This window comes from Botrytis sinoallii (genome assembly GCF_014898435.1).
Source record: "Botrytis sinoallii strain Bc 23 chromosome Unknown BSIN_024, whole genome shotgun sequence".
Taxonomy (NCBI): domain Eukaryota; kingdom Fungi; phylum Ascomycota; class Leotiomycetes; order Helotiales; family Sclerotiniaceae; genus Botrytis; species Botrytis sinoallii.
In genome coordinates this window covers 394,045-412,249 of record NW_024066051.1, presented here as the reverse complement: position 1 = coordinate 412,249, position 18,205 = coordinate 394,045, and the positions used below count along the sequence as shown (strand labels likewise).

The following is an 18,205-nucleotide window of genomic DNA, read 5'->3' as shown; positions in this document are numbered from 1 at the left end:
TTCCATGCTTTTGGGTTTCAACCCTTGTAGACCTGATCTGCAGGATCTGTAAATTCAATATTTCATAGTGCCCTAGTGAAACCCTTGCTAGTCCTCCATCAATTTTATCCAAATTGCACACCATTATCATTAGCTTATCGGTCGTCCCTTTCGTTTCAATGATAATTTTGTGAAATGAAGCATAGTCCTGATCTGGCCAATTTTTAATATACATCACACGAGTTTGAGAAAATCGTTAGATCTTGCATGTGAATATTGCTTGTAATGCCCCTCTCTATCACATTCATACGGATAATTGCATCAAAAGGATCTGATTTGTAAGATGTTTTCGACGTTCAATAATTCTCGCTTGCAGCCCTGACGATCAATCGTGTGTTGTGAGGATAAGCATGGTCTGTGAACACAAACCCCTCTTCTTTCGGACAACACAATATATATGATTCTTCTGATGGACGGTGAGCTTGAGCGATTGGAAGGTCATTCCAAGTTGGGATACAGTGGTGATAATTGTTTAATTTTCGGGTTGCCCGCTCTTTAGTAGACTCGTATTTCTCCTAAGCACGTATAAATCTGAATACCTAAGAGCCACAAAAGATGTACGTGACACAAGAAAGCTGACTTGGCTTCTTCAACTCCCAATCGGAGATCAATAAGATGCACATCAACATAGACAGCTTTCAGGTTTGACAGCTCCCGAGTCTATGATCATTCGTCGAACAACGAACTTTTAGAACTAGTTAAAGCAAGTAAGGACCGAAGCCAGCTTTGAAAAAGCCAGCGAGCCCCTCCTAGAGTCCAGAGTCCAGAGTCCACTGAAGGTGGTCCATGCGGACATGGTCCGAAGAATCCCTGTTAGAACTGCGACGGTTGCGTTTGACAAATTGATACCCTGGTCACAAAAAAATAACCAACCAAATGGCTCCATGAATGATCTTCCTTGAAACGCGGCTCAGCATCTCCCTCCAATCAAACTTCCCCACATGAAGGAGACGCGTTGGAAAGATTAAAGAGGAGAGAAGGAATCTTTGCGAACGAAGCTCACGTCACGTCGTGGAGAAGAAGTAATAAGTAAAGTAAGATAAATTAAAGAGAAAAAAAGATCGCTGGTATGATCATACGCGATTCGTGTCTCATCTTCTGAAAAAAGAGAGGGATGTTTCCAACTCAACAGATCAAAAATGGGGCATGAGACATGGGGCATCTGCATCTATTCGTGGCAAGGCTGTGTGCGATTTCACCTGAAGATGAGGCAATCGTGAGAAATCCATTCGTTGATCCTGCGCCACAATACTGTTTCGTACTCATAACAGGTGACTTCTAAGGTTTGTTATGTGCTGTATGTAGTGGAACAAGCCCCCAAGTTCTCAACGGCATCTTGGAACACATTCGATTGTCGAATTTGTCCAGTTCTCCGAATAGTAAAATCTGTATCGTATCGTTTCCGGCACATTGCAGAGATACTCCAGATTTGGCACTATTGATTTTTTTCCTCTACGTGAGCCTTGACCAACCTACCAACGGGCGACCAAAGATTTCCTAATCTTCCTTTGCCGCGCGCGAGTGTAACAGCCTAGAGTAACATCCCCCTTAAGCTAAGGCCATAAGATATATGACGTTCCCACAGCTGGCATAACGTTTGTCATTATCGAGATAACCCCTATTCTATAGCTTAACCTTTTCCTTGGGTCATACATAAGCCCGAGGCCTTTAAACGGCTGAAGCTCATTTGCCGCCACTGAGCGTCAAGGTTGGCTCTTTTAGCCTATCAGGAGTTGCATATGTGAAGCAAATCATCAAAAACAAACAATCTATTGGACTTTCAAACATTACTTGACCGAATTGGTAATTCTGGAAAAGGAGAAGAGCAGGATGCAAATCCCCTAGATTGACCACAGAAGTTCTAGAAAGCTGCGAAAACGTTATGGAAAGTAGTAAGGGGAAATATATGGGGGAATTGGATTTCACGCGAAGTCCCAAGTGACATGTGTAATGGCCTCAGGCATGAAGCAAAAACATTAAATCTCTTATCTACACGTGACCTTTGATAAAATTTATCAAAATTATCAATCTCGCAGTTCTTCACTAGCTAGACATTCCTTTGCGCCCATCTATCTCACGATATCACTCGCTCAAACAAATTAATCATGGCACCACGAAAGAAGGAAGTAGAGGCATCTGCACCAGCGCCCGCAGAAGATGTATCAATGGCGGAAGTGCCAGCGGAAACTGAAGGAGAAACCCTCATGCGCGAAGATCCGCACAACCCCGCTGCGATGATGTTCCAGGAACAGAGACTTCGTATTGTAAGAGCACACAGAAATCACAAGGGGAATTGCAGCAGTATAGTTAAGAGTGTTTGCTAACTTCGTGGGATTCAGCTTCCTGGATCGAGTGATAAGGCTGCATCTTTTGAGTTTAAGAAAGAAGATCACACATTAGGGAATGCGTTGAGATACATCATCATGAAGAAGTATGCCAGATTCCTGATAACTTGCAAATTTATCGGTTCAATTATACTGATCCTTCCCTTTCCAGTCCTGATGTTGAGTTCTGCGGTTATTCGATACCACATCCTTCGGAAGAGTTAATGAACATTCGAATTCAAACATATGGTCAGTATCGCCCGTTCTAGATTGTGTAGAGACGACTGGCTAATAATACAAATAGACAATTCAGCTGAAGATGCTTTAAGAAAGGGGTTAGATGATTTGATTGATCTTTGTGATGTGGTTGCCGATAAATTCACAGCAGCACGGGAGCAGCATGCCTCTCAGATGGAGTCGTAAGCAACTTAATGTATTGGGGCCAATAACTTAAATATCACGGCAATGGTAAGGCGTATAAAAGGGAAGGATCTCATGGAGTTCAATTGAGGTTCATTGGGATATGTACAAAGCGACAAAATAAAGATACCAACTTCTAATTGCGTCCCTTTGATTGAGGTCAGAAATGAATTGAAGATGAGAGCAACATTGTAGACATACCTCTAAGAAACCTGTCATGAAGTTCTGTGGTAATCTTGCAGTTGGGTCTTCTTCTGCTCGGAAATACTTCAAGATGTGAGGAAGTTGCTTCCAGTAGTTCAAAGTCTCCTGTAAAGCACGAAGTTAGTAGATAGACTTCATGTGTAACCCATCGCATTCCATGTCCCCTAATTGTGTTCCATATCGCTGCTGATGCCAAAGATCCTATCTCGCATGCCAGGTCCCCCTCTATAGCATACACTGCTCCGTGCAACCCCTCTTTCATCTTGTCCCCTCGCAATCCGGAGACATAATTTCCCAACCTCTTGAACATACCTGGAATTCTGCATGGCTCTCATACAATAGCTTGTCCACCGTTCCAATATGGTTCACGTATCTGTGCCTCTCAAACTCCGACCGCATCTTCGTCCTCAATTGTGAAACTGGCATGCCGAGAGAGTACATTGTTTGGATTTCCGGAGCCTACATCAACACCCATCAGTTTCCATGCTCCCTACACGCCCGCCGTTCTCTCCAGCCCTTCCAACGGTTACAGAACAAACATACAGCGCGGATCCATTCTCTATAGCTCTTCAACACTCTTGATTTCGCATCAGTCCAGTTAACAGCTACCGCATTAATTAGCCTTCCTTCTATGTCAAACACAGAGCACTATGGCCCATGGGGCACAAGAAGGTGAACTTACACTGGCGCGTCCGCTGCGCAAGATAAGTAGGATTAATAACCATTGTCGCTGAGTCGTTGTGATCAAATCTCCATTTAGTCCCCAGAAGTTGAGGTTCCTTGATAGAAGCAACCGATCAAAATATGTCACGTGGACGCGGTAAACCTTAATTTTTAGCTAGGAGCTCGAGGCTGACGAATTAATTTTTGAATGAGAGCTTGCTTGCTTGCTTCACCCCGCTACGAATCATATTATCTTATTGACACTCACACAACTACGACCTCACTTTCTATACCCGGATACACCACAACACTTCACGAGAACTCACCATAATTGTTGCCAATCTCATAACTACCACAATTACAACATAAACACCGTAACCATGCCTGCCATCCGCCACTCCTCCAAGCGCAAAGCTCCCCCAAATGGCTACAGCGATATTGAAGATTCTCTCCTCGTGTACAGCAACAAAATGAAAGATGCCATTGCAGCCCCACCATCCACCGGTCCCCGTCATCAAGCCACTTGGGAAATCACACAGATAAATCATCAGCGAAGTAGATACGTTTGGGATATGTACTGCGAAGAGAAGATCAGCAAGGAACTATATGACTGGTGTGTGAAGAACGGTCAATGTGATGCGACGCTCGTGGCAAAATGGAAGAAGGAGGGCTACGAGAAGGTACGTTTTATTCTTGGTGAAGGGTATGATGGATGCACGTTTGAGTGATTTGCTAATGTGTAATTGGATACAGTTATGCTGTCTTAAATGCGTCCAAACGAAAGAGACAAACTTTAACTCTACCTGTATATGCCGGGTCCCGAAGGCAGATCTGAAGGAGGACCAAGAGATTCAATGCGTTAGTTGCGGATGCAGGGGTTGTGCTTCGAGTGATTAGGCGGGCGGCCTTCTTACAGCTTGTTTGTGGATGTACTCATTACATTTGCTTTTTGGGGTGGAATGCAGAAATTCGAGAGCAGCGTTGGCTTCATCCAAGGGAGTGATGCGTACTATTTAGGTAATGATGGCCAGAGAACCAACACCTTTCTAGAATCGTTGTGGGAAGATTTGAGGAGATATCATATGTGAGATGACAGAGGAGGAGTAAAAGAATTTGGCGGGCATCATTTGCTTTGTATACTTTGATGATACCAGTATTTGGCATTTGGCGTTCAGGGCATTTGGATTGGTCAGGAGGGAAAGGGAACATTTAGAGTGATATTGGTCAAAGAATAGGGGTATTGAACGCAAAGTTTCAGAGATGGGCAGTATTGGAGGGAAATGCAATTATGTTGCGGCATTCATTCCCTGAATGTATCATCAAGGACGAGGGGGGGATTCTGAAGGAGTCCCGGAGCTCAGCACTACATATTTTGCAGTCTCCTGGCAAGGAAGTAGCTAAAAAGGGCCCAGGTCGTGTTTTCACAGAGCTAAGCTGCTGGCCTTTTGCGCAATAAGAATGGAAATGACATCCAGGGTTTACGACTGGCATCTGAACAATCCGCATCTCTGGGGAGATCTGCATGTGTTGCATCTGTTTTGAGAAAGCAATAGTCTCAATAGTAATGAAGAAGGAGAAATCAGTATCCGAATTACCCAACTAAATTGAGGATTTGGAAAAATTTCCAAGTATGGGCAGTGAGACTTCAAATATACTAGTAGACGCGACAAAATAATACCCGTTTAGTTCTGAAAACGCTTATTAGACGACATCCTTGAGATACCTAAAGTCATACAATAACAACGTCCAGATTAGCTAGCAACACAAGGGCACTTCTCCCCCGATTCTAGGCCCCGATTCGCTTCGGGTAAAATTGGGTATAAGCGCGGACTGGCAGGATGGACGTAGTGAGAAACTGACCAGGAGGCAGAGGCGGCGATGCTGGAATTGAACTGTTGAAATTTGCGTAGTATACATAGTAGAATATTCGATAAACAGAAAATAGGCACATTTGACAACATCTAGAGGAACCTTGTAAATCCAATACTCATAGCTTCTCGACGTAGCTATAATAAAAACAATTATCCTGTATTGCAAAATTATGGTATTCAAGAATCGTATCAACCCATCTGACAACTCACTACCAACATACGTTGAACGCCTGCTAGATTAATAACTTCACTTGACCATCTATGTCATGATATTTTCCCTTCCTCGATCTTTTCCTTTAGTTTCCACATGGCCCCGTGCACTACTTCTCAGACGTAGCCCCTTCTCTCTCACTGATATCTCTTCCAATATTCCTCGTATTCTCCACCGCCTTAGATACCAACTCGGAGAAAGCCTGGTGGCCTTCTGTGAGTTTCTCATGAAGAGAACGTTCATCTCTACATTCCTGGGCGCGATCTACAAGCCCCTTCCATCCTTCTTGAATTCTACCCTTCATCTCCGTATGATTTGGGAGATTTTTCATGTGACGATCAGCTTTATATTCCTTTTTGTGATCTACTCTTCGCGTCAGATAGACAGTCGCGGCTTGCCCTTGGACAGCACGAATTCGATCGACCTCTTGTTGGTAGGCAGTATCGTATATATTGAAATCGGCTGCTGTAGGGGATTCAGCTATCAATTCTTGTACGGGTTCATTTAGAGGATCGCCGTCTTCCCCAACCCCGGCACCAATTCCTAGGTACAGAGGCTGTTCGTCCAAAGGATCATGAGCGTGTCCCTTGTCACCAGATTGCTGTTCTCGAAACTCTGGGCGTTTTTCTATCGAATTAGATGAATCGGTCTTCGCGATACTACGTGATTTAACTTTCTTGACTATAGGCTCCTCATCCACTACAATTGTACTAGAAGAGTCCATTCGGCTCGCCATAGTCCTAGGACCATCAGCCGATGGATATGTTCCATCATGGTGTACACCTTCAGCGGCGAGTGCTGCTTCAACTAGACGTCTGTCCTCGAGATCCGAGCTTTTGGACCTATGGAGCGCGGATTCTTTTTGCTCGGTCATCCCCATAGATGGGTGTAGAACACGAATACCTTTCCCTAATGTCTCAGAGATAGCATTAGGTCTCCTCTGCTCCATTTTAGACTTGAACTTCTTCACAGCCTTCATGACCGCGAGAAGACCCCTCATTTTAGCAGTTATTGCATGATTGACCTCGATTTCACTCGGCGGCTCAACTAGATTGGCAATATTCTCTTCCTTTGGTAGTAATGGGTCAGTTCCATTATTAGTCACCCAGGGATGTTCCTACTAGATGTCAGCCGTATTCGGTAAAACGTATAGGGGAAGCATACGCGAATTTCATCCATAGTAATTCTTTTTTTCGGATCTTTTTCAAGAATTCTTCTCATTAAATCGACAAATTGAGGGTCGGTACTCGGCTCATAGTCAACCTCATCATTCTTGATCGCCTCATACAATTCAAGTACTCCGGTCCGTTCGAAAGGTATGTGACCGAAGCGCAGACAATACAATGAGATTCCCATGGACCATATGTCAGCTGCCCTTCCGGAAACATCGCCATGCTTCGTTAAGCACAATTCTGGAGGTAAAAATGCCGGAGACCCTGTAGATTTGGCTGTCATCATATCTGAAGCTTTTTCAAACATTTCAGAAACTCCAAAATCCACAACTTTCAGCACGTCGTCTTCGGTCAAAAGTAGATTATCCGGCTTGATGTCTCGGTGCACAACGCCTTGAGCATGAACTTCGTGATGTGAGCCATTGTATCAATACAGAAGATTACCGTGAGTACTTACGATATTCAATGCCAAGTATTAGATCTCTAAACCAGCATCTGCAACTTTCAACGTCATATGGATCTGCTTTCTCTCCAAGCCCAACCTTCATGACAACGCCTTTCTTACACATTTCCAAAACCATATAAAGAGAGTCTTCCTCAGGATCATCCAAGACTTCTATCAAACTAACGACATTGGGATGGTTCAATTTTTTCATGATAGCGATCTCCTCTTTAATGAGATACAAAGGATTTCCCCGTTGCTCATTGATATGGATGTCGGATGCCGAATGGCGATGAAGAGGGGAATTGAAACCGCTCCCTGCTGCGAAATGTCCGGGTCGTCTGACATAATGTGGCCTTCGAAGGATATTCGATTGTGCTCTTTTCCGTAACCTTGATTTGGAGAACTCTTTGACTGCCTATGTACCCAATATTAAACCAATGATCAATGGCTTAGACAGAAGCCCTTACAAATTCCGTTCCGTACTGATCCACCGCTAGATGAACAGCCCCAAAAGAGCCCCTGCCAATTTCATCTTTGATAATATACTGATTAATATGATGTTCGGCTCTCCCATCTTCTTCATTATTCATGTATTCGGATCTTGCATCAAGCGTTTCCTTTTGCAATCAGCTTATTTCTAAATGCGAATATCCAGATTGTGAGACTTGGGCCTAACCTTTACCTGCCGGTGTGCAGAGGCACTGCGACGGTGATGTCGAAGAGGACTTTGATATGCGGGGGTGGAACTTGAAGATCCATTAGCGGGAGATAAAGATAAGGAGGGGTCATTTGGAGGTGATTTACAGGTATTGTACCAAAGGTGGGCGACCATCAACTAATTCACCGGGTATATCGAGAGAAATGCCTATGAAGGAGGTAAGTCAGATTACACTATCAAGAGTATTGGTACTTGTGGTCGCGAGGTTGAAAGCCTTCACTTACCATGAGAAGGAAGAATGCCCGCATCAGCCTCTTTCTGGGAAATATCACCCGGATGACCTGGGTTTTCACAATCGCCAGCGAATGAAGACATTTTTTGTAGAAGTTAAATATCTCCCTTCATATCCCAAAGGCCAGCTATGTTGAAGGTCGAGCAAAAGAAAAGACAAAGAGAGCGGTATTGGGGTGGAAGGGGGGGAAGAAAGGTAAGATTGAACAGAACCGTAAGGCTACCAAAAATTACTCTGACGAATGAGGAGCTTTGGTCAAGGGGTCGGCCGATCTCTGGGATTAGAGGCATTAGGCTTGCTTAGCTTGATAAAAGCTTAATTTGATAGCGTGCGTTTAGCCTGTACTATCATGTTAATTTCGAACCTGGTTCTAAATTAAGGCCTACTAGGTACTATTCAACGTTGAACCACCCTTGCCGTACATAATCCATAATACATACCATAAAGAGTACATACCGACGAAGCCTTGTTAATAATAATAAGAGACGAGGCCGAAAGTGTCCCAAGAGAATATCAACATTCAGAAATACTTCAGGCTACATCTATATTCTCACCATGGTCGTTTATTCCTTTTACATATTCGATAGGCATAGTAAGTCAATACACGTCCTGGAATTTGCAATTGACACTAAATCATATCCCTCAGCCGAATGCATCTATTCCAAACTCTGGCACCGCAATAATGACCGACCCCTCTCCACCACCGGCGCAACTGCGCGACCCATTTCCGGCTCCAGCAACTCCAGCGCCGTACCTCCTCTCAATGTTCCAGAACTTGCCGTGCCGAAGAGTCGCCCCGGGAAGTTGAGCGCGCAAGACGATGCGAAATTGATATTTGGAACTATATTCTCGCTGCGGAATATGGTGAGAAAGTTAGGAGGACCGGATGATAGCTTCATATCGTTTCGAACGGCTCAGTATAAGTTACATTACTATGAGACGCCAACGAATATCAAGTTCGTGATGCTTACCGACACACAAACTCCAACTATGAGGCAGGTGCTACATCAGATATATGTCAATCTTTATGTGGAATTTGGTATGGCCCTCCCCATTATCGTTAATACAATGTGCTGATACTTCGCAGTTGTCAAGAACCCGCTGTCTCCCGTCGAGCACCCTGGAGGCGAAGGAGTTGCAAACGAGCTCTTCGAGCTGGCCCTTGACCAATTCGTTAAAGGCGTTCTTTGATGTATAATGCGCGTTACGAACTTGATGATTTTCACGCAGTGGATATTCAATGTCGCACAGCATTTAATTTTGGAATGTAATACAATAGAACATAGCTGCAGGTTGAGGCGTTTGGGGGTTATTGGAGTCGAGGTTAAAGGGGGCATATTAGTAGAATGGGGAGTTGAAATAGGAGCCGACCTGAGAAATCGAGGAAGTCAAAACGCCTGAACACCCAGTTCGGGGTTGGCTAGATAACATCATTGAAGCCGACTGGGTTTAGATTTGATAATCAAATGGTTTCCACGATATGTCTCACTTCACTCTTCATTGTCTAGGGTGGATTCGACAAATCAAACGATCTCCTATTCAAGGTACTTTGTATCCTGGACTTTGAAGATCAAATCATAACATGTACATCAAAGTGGGCCAAGCCGGATAGAACAGACGATACAGCTCTCAAAGGTTTAAAGAATGATACAATTATGCCATTATTTTGGTATCTTTTACATAACTCGTTTCTTCTTTCGCCTCAATGAATTTCCTGCAACCTTGCCCAATAATGATTCCCATATTCCAAAAATTCCCTCGACTTTGTATAACCCTCGCCTAGATCCAATCTACAAAGATGCTACTTTGTCCGCGGGGTCTGCCGCTTTTCCCCACGCACTTTCAAATCTGCTAGCAGTTCCCACGTCAATAAGACTATCTTGGCCATGCGAAGCCACAGAGGTCATTTCAGATTCGCCCAAGTCATTCCTTGGCACTAACACGGCACTCCCAAAGTCATCGATCGGATTAATCTCATTCTCGTGACTAGAGTAAACCACGGCGGCAAAAGCCTCTAATTCCCTAACCTGCTCCATGGCTTGAAGGTATTCATTGGGCACACCATTTCCAATGGAATGAGCCTGTCTGGTAAGCACAGCTAAAATCAATGGAAGCTTTACCGCGTTTGGCTCAACGATTTCAGTAACACGAGCATCTTCAGGTTGAGACGGAATCTTGAAGCTTTGTTGAGCGATCTTTTGTTCAACAAGAGTTGAGAAACCGGCATCAAGGAGCATAGTCAGAACGTGGGAGAATGGTGGAGAATCAATAAGATCCGAGGTTTCATCAAGGAGTCGTCTTAATGGTGACACGGGGGATGATGAAGGTGTCTCAGGCTCCATAGTTTTCATGCCGGATTCTTTGATGACAAAATCCTCTTGGTCTCGAGGGGGCAAGAGGTACTGTAACCAGCGAGTAGCCTGTCTGTCTTCAGGAGTGGCTCCTTCTACCTTTTTACGGACCTCAAGCGTCAATTCAGAGAACTTAGCCATGGTGAGCTCTTCCCTAATAGAAGTATCCTTGAACACTTCTTTTACCGCAGCTTCAACCTTGAACATAACATCTCTCCACCCTCTGTGAAGTAGCCACCAGCTGAATGTCAGATATCGTCTATTCGTCTCAAAGTCGTTTCCATAAGCTTGATCTGAATTGTCATCATCGTTGTTTTCCAAGCTTATTGTTGACTGCTCCACGCCGCCAGTAGCTAGTGAGACTACACTCGAAAGATAACTGCGACGTCCTAGGAGATTAAGTTGAATCCGTGTGAGTAGTGTGAGGAGAGAGAGTGTGTATATCAAAGTGAATGATCGCGTGATAGCTAGTAGATATTAGCAACGAATGTAAAATCGAACTTCAATTAGCTTACAGCTAATCTTAAGATCATTCCATAATTGCATCTTCGACCTTTTGATCTTTTGTGCTTGCTGTTCTCCTTGTTGTCCTCCATCTTGTGCCCCATCAAACACCAACTCTAATCCTGAAGGTATTCCGAGTTGGCTTATATGCATTCCACTATCACTAAAACTCACCATGCTTCTGCCATCGTCATCGGTAATACTGGGAGGACTGGAACCCCAATCTGATCGACGATCGGCTCCATTTCGTGCCTGCTTCGCAGCTTTTTGTTGTTGCAACTCGTCGGTGATTCTCTCCGTTCTCAATTCTGCAAGAATGTTCTCGGTGGCGGTGGGCAGGAGGGCCAAGACGGTGTAAGTACAATCCTCTTGATTTTGTTCAAACCGACGTCGAAGACTAAGAATAAGTGGATAAGCCATAAGTCACTATCTCGGTGGGTATCAAACTTTACTTCTCTCGAGCTATACGATCACTACTCATACGTTGTCGAGCATCATGAATCTTTCCTAGCACGTACTGAGTAGCTACATAGCCTACACCCATCACTCCGAAACCAATCGCAAGGGGAGTTCTATTCCTCCTTGCCCATTTGCGAAGGGAATTCATGATTTTGTTCTTTTAAAGAAAAAGAATCAAACTACAATCACATAACGTTGAAGGATGATTGTTTAAAAGCTTGAAAGTGTGAAGAAAATGAAATAATATTGAATGCTGAAATGATAAAGTTTTAATTATAAGATTTTCCTCAGGAACCTTGAAATGTGAGGAAAGCTCCTTTGTTGTCTCTGAAGGCCGAGGATGGTAATTTGCCAGCCGTGCCAGCCACAACTCGGCTGATGACAGACCCATTGATATACATGTACCGATAAGCATTCGAGTTTACTCCGTACACTATTGCATCTATTGCATAACTCCTTACCCCTCCATGTAAATGCACAAAGGCCAAAACGACCAAAGCTTAAAGTGCAAAGCTTTTATAAGGAGCACGATCGAACTCTGGAAACAACAAACACGAACACAAATGAGAAGATTGAATAGTGGCAATGGACCAGCGCAGACCGCCAGAGTATATTATTGAGGTGTTTGCGGACCCTACCTCGGTGAAAGAGGTCATTAGAGGCAAGTAGAAACGGTGTTTTCTTACCTTCGTCGACATGACTTGTTACTTTCATGCGCCTGCTAACTCGACTCCTATACAGGCATTCTACATACCATTTTCTTCCAACGCTTCTTCCCTTCTATTAGACCAAAGTCTCGCGATGTCTTGGACATGACTCTGCCATACATTGAGAATGTTGAAATTGAAACACTTATCGATCAAAGGACCGCTGCTCTGGTGCGGCAACTAGACACCACTTCGGAAACTGGCGCGAGAAATACCGGCGTTAGAGGACAAATGGCTGTTCAATTTTTTGAGAAGAAACGAAGGAAGGCTTGGTTCACGAAAGGCGTATGTTGATTCTGGAATCCAATTCCGATCATCCGGGTCGCATTCTCCCTATTCAAAGTATCTCCTTGCTAACTTGGACAACACAGGAGGAGGAGGTATGTTGGGAACAGTGGACTTTGGATGTTACATTGGCTACTCCGCGAACAGAAAGTGGTAAGGATATTCGAATGCTCCATTATATGGTTACGGCTGGCTCACACGGCGCTCTACAGAACGGGCAAAAGTTAGAAATGCGATGGAGGCGATGTTACTGAAAGCGGCAATGAAGATCGTAACAACAGTCAATATGGAGAAAGATCATATACCGCCTATTACCACGAGCGAGGCAAATCCATTTCCCTATCAGATTACTATAAACCCCAGAGCAGATAGTTGGGGAGCTCGTATGAGTTTGTTCTAACGCCACAAGATGATACGGGCATTGTAAATATTGACGTTGGCGTTTCGGAGCTGGATAGAGGATACTTTGGATACAGATACCCAATATGAATTGATTTTTATTCAACATGATCCCATGCATCTCCTTAACATAACAGTAAGTGATGTGAGGCACATGATGACGTATTCTACCCACTCTTTCCATACATTTATCCCCAGATAACCAAATGCTGTATGTATATTTGCAGATCCAGATATTCAACAACCCTTTACAAATCAACTTCATTGAAATAGTTATCATTGCTACCGTACTATGACCATACTTAAGGTATGGAGTTTAATGCCCGTATGTTGAAGAGATACTCAGCCATATGTTGTAAGTCAGTGTGCAAGTCACGAGTACAATAAACAGGTGCTCGTGCCAATAAACTTTCTTGGTTGTCATAGTGTTCAATGCTTTATAGAGATGCTCAACTATATGTTGCAATCAATACGAAAGTCACAAGTTAAATCATATAAGTAAGTTGCTCGTGCTAGACTTTCTTAATTCTCATAATATCATAAAATCGTAAATCTATATCACATTAGGCTTTGCTGAATCCCCTTCCCCTTCCACGCCCCCTGCCGAATCTAACACTACTCGGAACAAATCTCAGTGATGACATGGCTGTTTCTAAACCTTTCATCTGATCGTCTTCTGGCTCAAGAACTGACGCAGCCGTCTCAGATACTTCCATGGTATCATCTTCTGTCTGCGCTGGGGGGATGCCGGATCCACCAGTAGGTTCTTGGTTGATGCCTTGGTTGTTCAAAGTTGGCTCAGTAGTGGCGGCACGTTGCCTAACTTCTTCAACTTTCGTTTTTGCTGCCGAGCTGTGTCTTCGATGTCCATGGCGTCCTGATCTAAGCATGGAGCTTTTATGATCAATACCATCATTCACAACGAAGAAGTCATACTGCTGAGGGAACATATGTTTATCAATGAGATGCATACGTCTCTTCTGAGGAGTTGAGCATTTCCTATCACAGTCCTCAACAAAACAAGAATACTATTAAAGAATCAGTAGCTACAGACTATACACACTTAGGGATTATCTTACAATCTTTTCTCCTCGGTCTTTCCTAACACTAACCAATGCATCATGATTTTCCTCAATATGAAGATTGAGGAAATGTTCCGAAGGAAGGTTCTTACGACATTCCAAACATCTGTTCATGTGAGACTTTTTATAGTGTACTTCATAGTCATCGAATGATGGGAAGGATAATGTTCGCTGATGACCTGGCAAAGAGCACCGCATTACTGTAGGAGCTTCACCGGTCTCCTCACCAAGGTGAACAAATTTGGAGGAAGCTTGAGGTGTAGAATTTGAGGTAGCTTGGGTTTCCTGTGTGTCGGATGGATTGGGAGTCTCTATAATCTCTGGATCTGGAGAAGAAGGATCATCAAACTCTTCATCTCGTAAACGTTTTGTCATTGTGTAACAAGATGAAAGAAAATGAGAAGAGTGTTATAAGATGCGGGGTAATTACTCTTATTGTTGAAGAGTAGATATTCCTCTGCTTCAAATTCTCTTCTTTACCTTCGATGATTGATATATCCTCACCCACCTACGGTTAAGATATCGAAGCTAATCGATGAGAATAAGTGAGTTTAGAGAGTTGAAGAATGACACCTGGGAGTTGGAAAAAGAAGGCTGCTATCTCTGAGTAATATGTGGTGCAACAATGTCCCAATATAATAGCTGAGTATTATTGCTTTTTTGGTGACAACAGATTGCTTGTGTTGTGATATGCCATGTGGGAACCTCTGACATACTGGAAGGTCGGGTAGTATTTATATTGTACTGTATGGTTAAAAGTTGCGAGGCTGTCTTGGCGGAAATATAAGGCGGTGTACAAAAAGTAATGCGGCAGAAAAATAAGGGAAATCGTTGCCAGTAGGATACTGGAGCATCACTTCAATCATAACTCATCATCGATTCCTTCCCCTCATTCTCCTCATGTATTCTCATAAGCATAAGGCTCAGAAAGACCATAAAGTCTTTTTGTCATTTCAATCTTGCTTGATTCCTTGAAACGATAATCGAATAGTGAATTATATTTCATCGAATTTGTATTCACCTTGATTTTTTGGCAGATTCCCTAAACTTCCATTTTGTGATCTTCCCTCACATTTATTTTCCCACCAGACTCCATGGCCAACTCCTACAACCATTATTCTTGTGCAGGAAGACAAAAATCAACCTAACAATAAGTCGACCTTGGGGTTCTGTATAATCTCCCGAGGAACTTTAGCTATGGATAAATCTTCAATTCAACAAAACTGGCTGTAAGTTCCTATTGTCGCAGTCGCAAATATTGTGCCGCCGATTCATGCTAACTTTCGTCTCCTCAGCGTTGCACAAAAGATTGAAGAGGAGTTACAGTCGCAGCTGAATAAAGACTCCCCTACATTTGAAGATATTCAACATCTTCTCACACAGTCCGTTATTGTATTCTTGTCTTATCGCAGTACTCTAATCATGTCAGGTTGCGCATTGCTTGTGAAGCAGTTATCTTTGGCGACTTCGAATATGCTACTAAGCAGCGTGTACAACACCGTCTCTGGGATTCGCATAGTCTGATTAATTCCCGATATCGAAAGCTTGTCGCTCATTACCGTTCCGCCGATCAGAGACGCCGTGCTGTGGAGCGCCGAAAGCTAGAGAAGCACTATGTCGATTTCCTCAAAGAGAGTCAGTTTTTCTACAAGGGATACATCCAGCGTGTTGCTTCTCACTTTGGTCCTCTTCCTGCATTGCAACGCATCGCAAACCGTCTTTCTTTGAGCCCGCTGTCTGTGGACAAGCCTATCAAAGCTGGCAGAACCCTTGAACATCTGCTTAAGCTTTCCTGCCACTTCACCCTACTTCGTCTCGGAGACTTGAGTAGATATCGAAATGACTTAAGAACTAAAGAGCGCAGCTGGGACCCTGCCCTAGGATATTATTCTCTAGCTGAAGCTCTTTATCCCGATTCCGGCAATGCCCACAACCAGATGGCGGTCATTGCTCTCGCCGACGGCAGTCATCTCGATGCATTATACCATTTGTTACGTGCAGTTGCTGTCAAGGAACCCCATGCATTGGCTCGTGGAAACTTGGCTATTGAGTACAAAAAAATATCTACTAGCTGGGAGAAAGAAAGGCAGAGTAGACGTCGCCCAGCGCCCGTCGAGTCTGCTCTTGTCATTTGGTTCGTGAGACTACATGCAAGATTTTACAAGGGTGTGGAGTTTTCTACGCAAGGAGAATTAGAGAATGAAGTTTTGGGTCAATTGGTCTCGGCTTTGAAAGATCACTCTTTTGAGGAAACTCTAAACAAGTTGGTGCTAATCAATATGGCTGCAAATTATCTGGCAACCCAGAGGCTTACAGGTAAGTTGATCCCTCTTATCTTGATGTTAATTTTCCACGTAGAGATTTTGACATGATATGTAGAAGCAGAGGGTGGTGTAACCGATGACCTCAAAAAGTCTTTTTATTTCCTTCTTGGCTTCAATCTTCAGGTATTCTGCGTCCTGCTACAAGCACTTATCTCAGAGCTTGCCGATGCAGCCGAAGCAGAAAACCTGGAGTCTTTGACTGCCACAGATTCATCTGGCGATTCCTTCGAAAAGCTCAGCCCAGTCGCAATTAGAGTCCTCCCCACCATTCGACAATATTTCGCTTGGATTATCTCTCAACGTCTCCTTCTTGTCGGCCTTGGAGATGGAGTCGACAGGGAGTCTACAGGTCCATTAATTGGTCATATTCAGAGAATGTGGAAGACCGCTGCAGATGCGCTTTCCGCCCTCGTCGGGTTCTTTCCTGTCGCATCGCTTCCTTATCTTTCGTATTTGTTGCCTGAAGACGAACAGACACTTGGTTTTAAGCCTCTCCGGGATTTGCCAGATGGTTTGGAAGAATACAGTCTCTACAATAAAGATGATGGCTTTTTGAAAGCTCGTATCTCCGACGGTATCATTCGACAATCCCACAACGAAAATCATGCTCGTATCCGGGATATCTTACGAGCTGGCATGGCTCTCCATTTTGAAAAACCATGTCCAATTATGATGACCGATGATAGCAGATTTGTCTATGGTACCGAAAGCACTATCGTACCTCCTTCAAATGGCTCTGCAACACCAAGTCAGCCAGCGAAATCCACTTACGCTGTGCAGAATTACACGAACACCAGCAACGAGGTGGCTGTAGTATCGGACACCTTGGGCATTATGGATAATGAAATGAATCGTATGGTAGACGATTTACTCGAGCCTGCAAGTCTTGCTCCTAGCGAAGATACATCTTATGGTATGAGCAGCTCTACTGCAAATGCGGTATTTGCGCCTATTGGCTCTGAAAGAACACGTCCATTGGCAAGTAACCATATAACACCCACCAAAGGCTTTCCAAGTCTACCTGGAATCTGGGGCTCGCCCTTCACACCCAAGCCTAATGAGCTCCGACCCATCAGTCCCGAAAAGTCATCAAGCTCTGGTGGATTTCCATCAATGAATTACTCAACCAGTAAAGACCAACTTGCTGCTGTCGCGGCCCTCGACAACATGACTGGAATGCAACAACGAGGCACAAATGGTGTTGCGAATAATGCAAGGAACCAATTCTCATCTTCTGATGCCTCCACGCCAGTCAACCAAATGTTGCAGGAGTCATTGACGAAACAGTTCGGACCTATGTCAATCTCATCATCGGGGTTTTCAACAAATAGCAGCATCTATGGGAACAACTCACCACCAAAGGCATACTACGGTAGAATCTTGGGTCGCCCATCCTATAATAGCCATGATAGTAGTATCTATACTGATGCTAGCGAATTTGATCGGGGTACTATGTTACAGAGCTCAATTTGGAACAGTCAAACTGAGAATGACAATTACAACAATACACCCCCCGCTGGACAAGGTCACCGAGGCTGAGTTCAATTCATTATCATGAATCATTGAAGGTTCATCATAACCCACCAATCTAATATCGTCATCATCCACATCTTCATCCGATACCCGTCTTGCGTCTGTCGTCACTAACCAGTAAGATGTTTTCACTCTCACACAGTCCAGGTTATCAACAAGAATCATCAGCAATCATCACCAGACAGATGTCATTGACACATTGTAAGAAGATCACAGTCAGAAGCTGTAACCGAGAGCGAAAAGCAGATATCAGTAAATAACT

At 43.8% G+C, this 18,205-nt stretch overlaps 9 protein-coding genes across 9 annotated transcripts; 5 read left to right on the top strand and 4 right to left on the bottom strand.

Moving 5' to 3' along the window:
• Positions 1-2,144: 2,144 nt before the first annotated feature.
• On the top strand, positions 2,145-2,786 carry EAF02_010191 (uncharacterized protein; the record flags this gene model as incomplete). The annotated part of the gene is made up of 4 exons (XM_038906239.1): positions 2,145-2,303; positions 2,379-2,470; positions 2,536-2,612; positions 2,668-2,786. The coding sequence occupies 4 exons, from the start codon at positions 2,145-2,147 to the stop codon at positions 2,784-2,786; spliced, it is 447 nt and encodes a 148-aa protein (XP_038753966.1).
• A 133-nt stretch (positions 2,787-2,919) lies between these two features.
• EAF02_010190 (uncharacterized protein) lies at positions 2,920-3,712 on the bottom strand (the record flags this gene model as incomplete). Its single annotated transcript, XM_038906238.1, has 5 exons — positions 2,920-2,931; positions 2,985-3,092; positions 3,300-3,446; positions 3,531-3,592; positions 3,670-3,712. 5 exons carry the CDS (start codon positions 3,710-3,712, stop codon positions 2,920-2,922), a joined length of 372 nt encoding a protein of 123 aa, XP_038753965.1.
• A 59-nt stretch (positions 3,713-3,771) lies between these two features.
• On the bottom strand, positions 3,772-8,459 carry EAF02_010188 (uncharacterized protein). Its single transcript, XM_038906236.1, has 8 exons — positions 8,292-8,459; positions 8,154-8,214; positions 8,026-8,095; positions 7,817-7,966; positions 7,362-7,764; positions 6,897-7,309; positions 4,413-6,849; positions 3,772-4,339 (listed from the first exon to the last, which is right to left on the bottom strand). The coding sequence occupies exons 1-7, from the start codon at positions 8,380-8,382 to the stop codon at positions 5,842-5,844; spliced, it is 2,196 nt and encodes a 731-aa protein (XP_038753963.1). The 5' UTR covers positions 8,383-8,459; the 3' UTR covers positions 3,772-4,339; positions 4,413-5,841.
• EAF02_010189 (uncharacterized protein) lies at positions 4,031-4,547 on the top strand (the record flags this gene model as incomplete). Its single annotated transcript, XM_038906237.1, has 2 exons — positions 4,031-4,330; positions 4,404-4,547. 2 exons carry the CDS (start codon positions 4,031-4,033, stop codon positions 4,545-4,547), a joined length of 444 nt encoding a protein of 147 aa, XP_038753964.1.
• Positions 8,460-8,854: 395 nt separating the features above from the next.
• Positions 8,855-9,490, top strand: EAF02_010187 (uncharacterized protein; the record flags this gene model as incomplete). Its single annotated transcript, XM_038906235.1, has 3 exons — positions 8,855-8,891; positions 8,946-9,338; positions 9,387-9,490. The coding sequence occupies 3 exons, from the start codon at positions 8,855-8,857 to the stop codon at positions 9,488-9,490; spliced, it is 534 nt and encodes a 177-aa protein (XP_038753962.1).
• A 599-nt stretch (positions 9,491-10,089) lies between these two features.
• On the bottom strand, positions 10,090-11,761 carry EAF02_010186 (uncharacterized protein; the record flags this gene model as incomplete). Its single annotated transcript, XM_038906234.1, has 3 exons — positions 10,090-11,117; positions 11,166-11,551; positions 11,607-11,761. The coding sequence occupies 3 exons, from the start codon at positions 11,759-11,761 to the stop codon at positions 10,090-10,092; spliced, it is 1,569 nt and encodes a 522-aa protein (XP_038753961.1).
• Positions 11,762-12,198: 437 nt separating this feature from the next.
• EAF02_010185 (uncharacterized protein) lies at positions 12,199-13,005 on the top strand (the record flags this gene model as incomplete). The annotated part of the gene is made up of 4 exons (XM_038906233.1): positions 12,199-12,274; positions 12,355-12,605; positions 12,692-12,758; positions 12,818-13,005. 4 exons carry the CDS (start codon positions 12,199-12,201, stop codon positions 13,003-13,005), a joined length of 582 nt encoding a protein of 193 aa, XP_038753960.1.
• A 562-nt stretch (positions 13,006-13,567) lies between these two features.
• Positions 13,568-14,461, bottom strand: EAF02_010184 (uncharacterized protein; the record flags this gene model as incomplete). The annotated part of the gene is made up of 2 exons (XM_038906232.1): positions 13,568-14,032; positions 14,084-14,461. The coding sequence occupies 2 exons, from the start codon at positions 14,459-14,461 to the stop codon at positions 13,568-13,570; spliced, it is 843 nt and encodes a 280-aa protein (XP_038753959.1).
• An 822-nt stretch (positions 14,462-15,283) lies between these two features.
• On the top strand, positions 15,284-17,949 carry EAF02_010183 (uncharacterized protein; the record flags this gene model as incomplete). The annotated part of the gene is made up of 4 exons (XM_038906231.1): positions 15,284-15,315; positions 15,382-15,468; positions 15,516-16,402; positions 16,466-17,949. The coding sequence occupies 4 exons, from the start codon at positions 15,284-15,286 to the stop codon at positions 17,947-17,949; spliced, it is 2,490 nt and encodes an 829-aa protein (XP_038753958.1).
• Positions 17,950-18,205: the final 256 nt, after the last annotated feature.